Below are 563 nucleotides of genomic sequence, written 5' to 3'. Positions count from 1 at the left end.
TGGAACCCTTTGTAATGGATGGACACACACCACACACACACACACACACACACACACACACGCACACACACCTCTCTCTGGAACCCTGTCTGTAATGGACCTGAGCCTGGATATTAACCTCCAGCACCACAGTCTGTGGTATAGCAATTATCATCACTTTAATATGAACCCACAGTCATCACTGGTGCTAACGACCATAGCTGTAGCATTAGCCTGTTCCATTAACCCACAGTCATCACGGTGCTAACGACCATAGCTGTAGCATTAGCCTGTTCCATTAAACACAGTCATCACTGTGCTAACGACCATAGCTGTAGCATTAGCCTGTTCCACCTGTGCGGCCGTACCACCTTGTCAAGCCTGATCTCGTCAGATCTCAGAAGCTAAGCAGGGCTGGGCCTGGTTAGTAACCTGGATGGGAGTCCCCCCCAAAAAAAGGGTGAAAGCCTGGTTGCCGTGGCACTATATGTGGCTTGGGGGTTGGCATGTTCCCCCCATGTCCACTAGGGTCTCCTTCACCCCACATGGAAAGACATGCCAAAGTGAACACCCGTCCCTGCCCA

At 51.2% G+C, this 563-nt stretch overlaps 1 protein-coding gene across 1 annotated transcript in view; it reads right to left on the bottom strand.

The window, feature by feature from the left end:
- The window catches only part of LOC308175503 (transducin-like enhancer protein 1), a gene marked incomplete at both ends in the record, with an annotated part of 11,501 nt that extends 11,265 nt beyond the window's left edge, over window positions 1-236 (bottom strand). The window contains one exon of the mRNA XM_080551162.1: window positions 231-236. Coding sequence (XP_080407288.1) covers window positions 231-236 — 6 coding nt within the window. The remainder of the gene's footprint in view (window positions 1-230) is intronic.
- Window positions 237-563: the final 327 nt, after the last annotated feature.

Source organism: Nansenia antarctica, assembly GCF_963989245.1.
Source record: "Nansenia antarctica genome assembly, contig: SCAFFOLD_292, whole genome shotgun sequence".
NCBI lineage: Eukaryota > Metazoa > Chordata > Actinopteri > Argentiniformes > Microstomatidae > Nansenia > Nansenia antarctica.
This window is presented reverse-complemented; position numbering and strand designations above follow the sequence as displayed.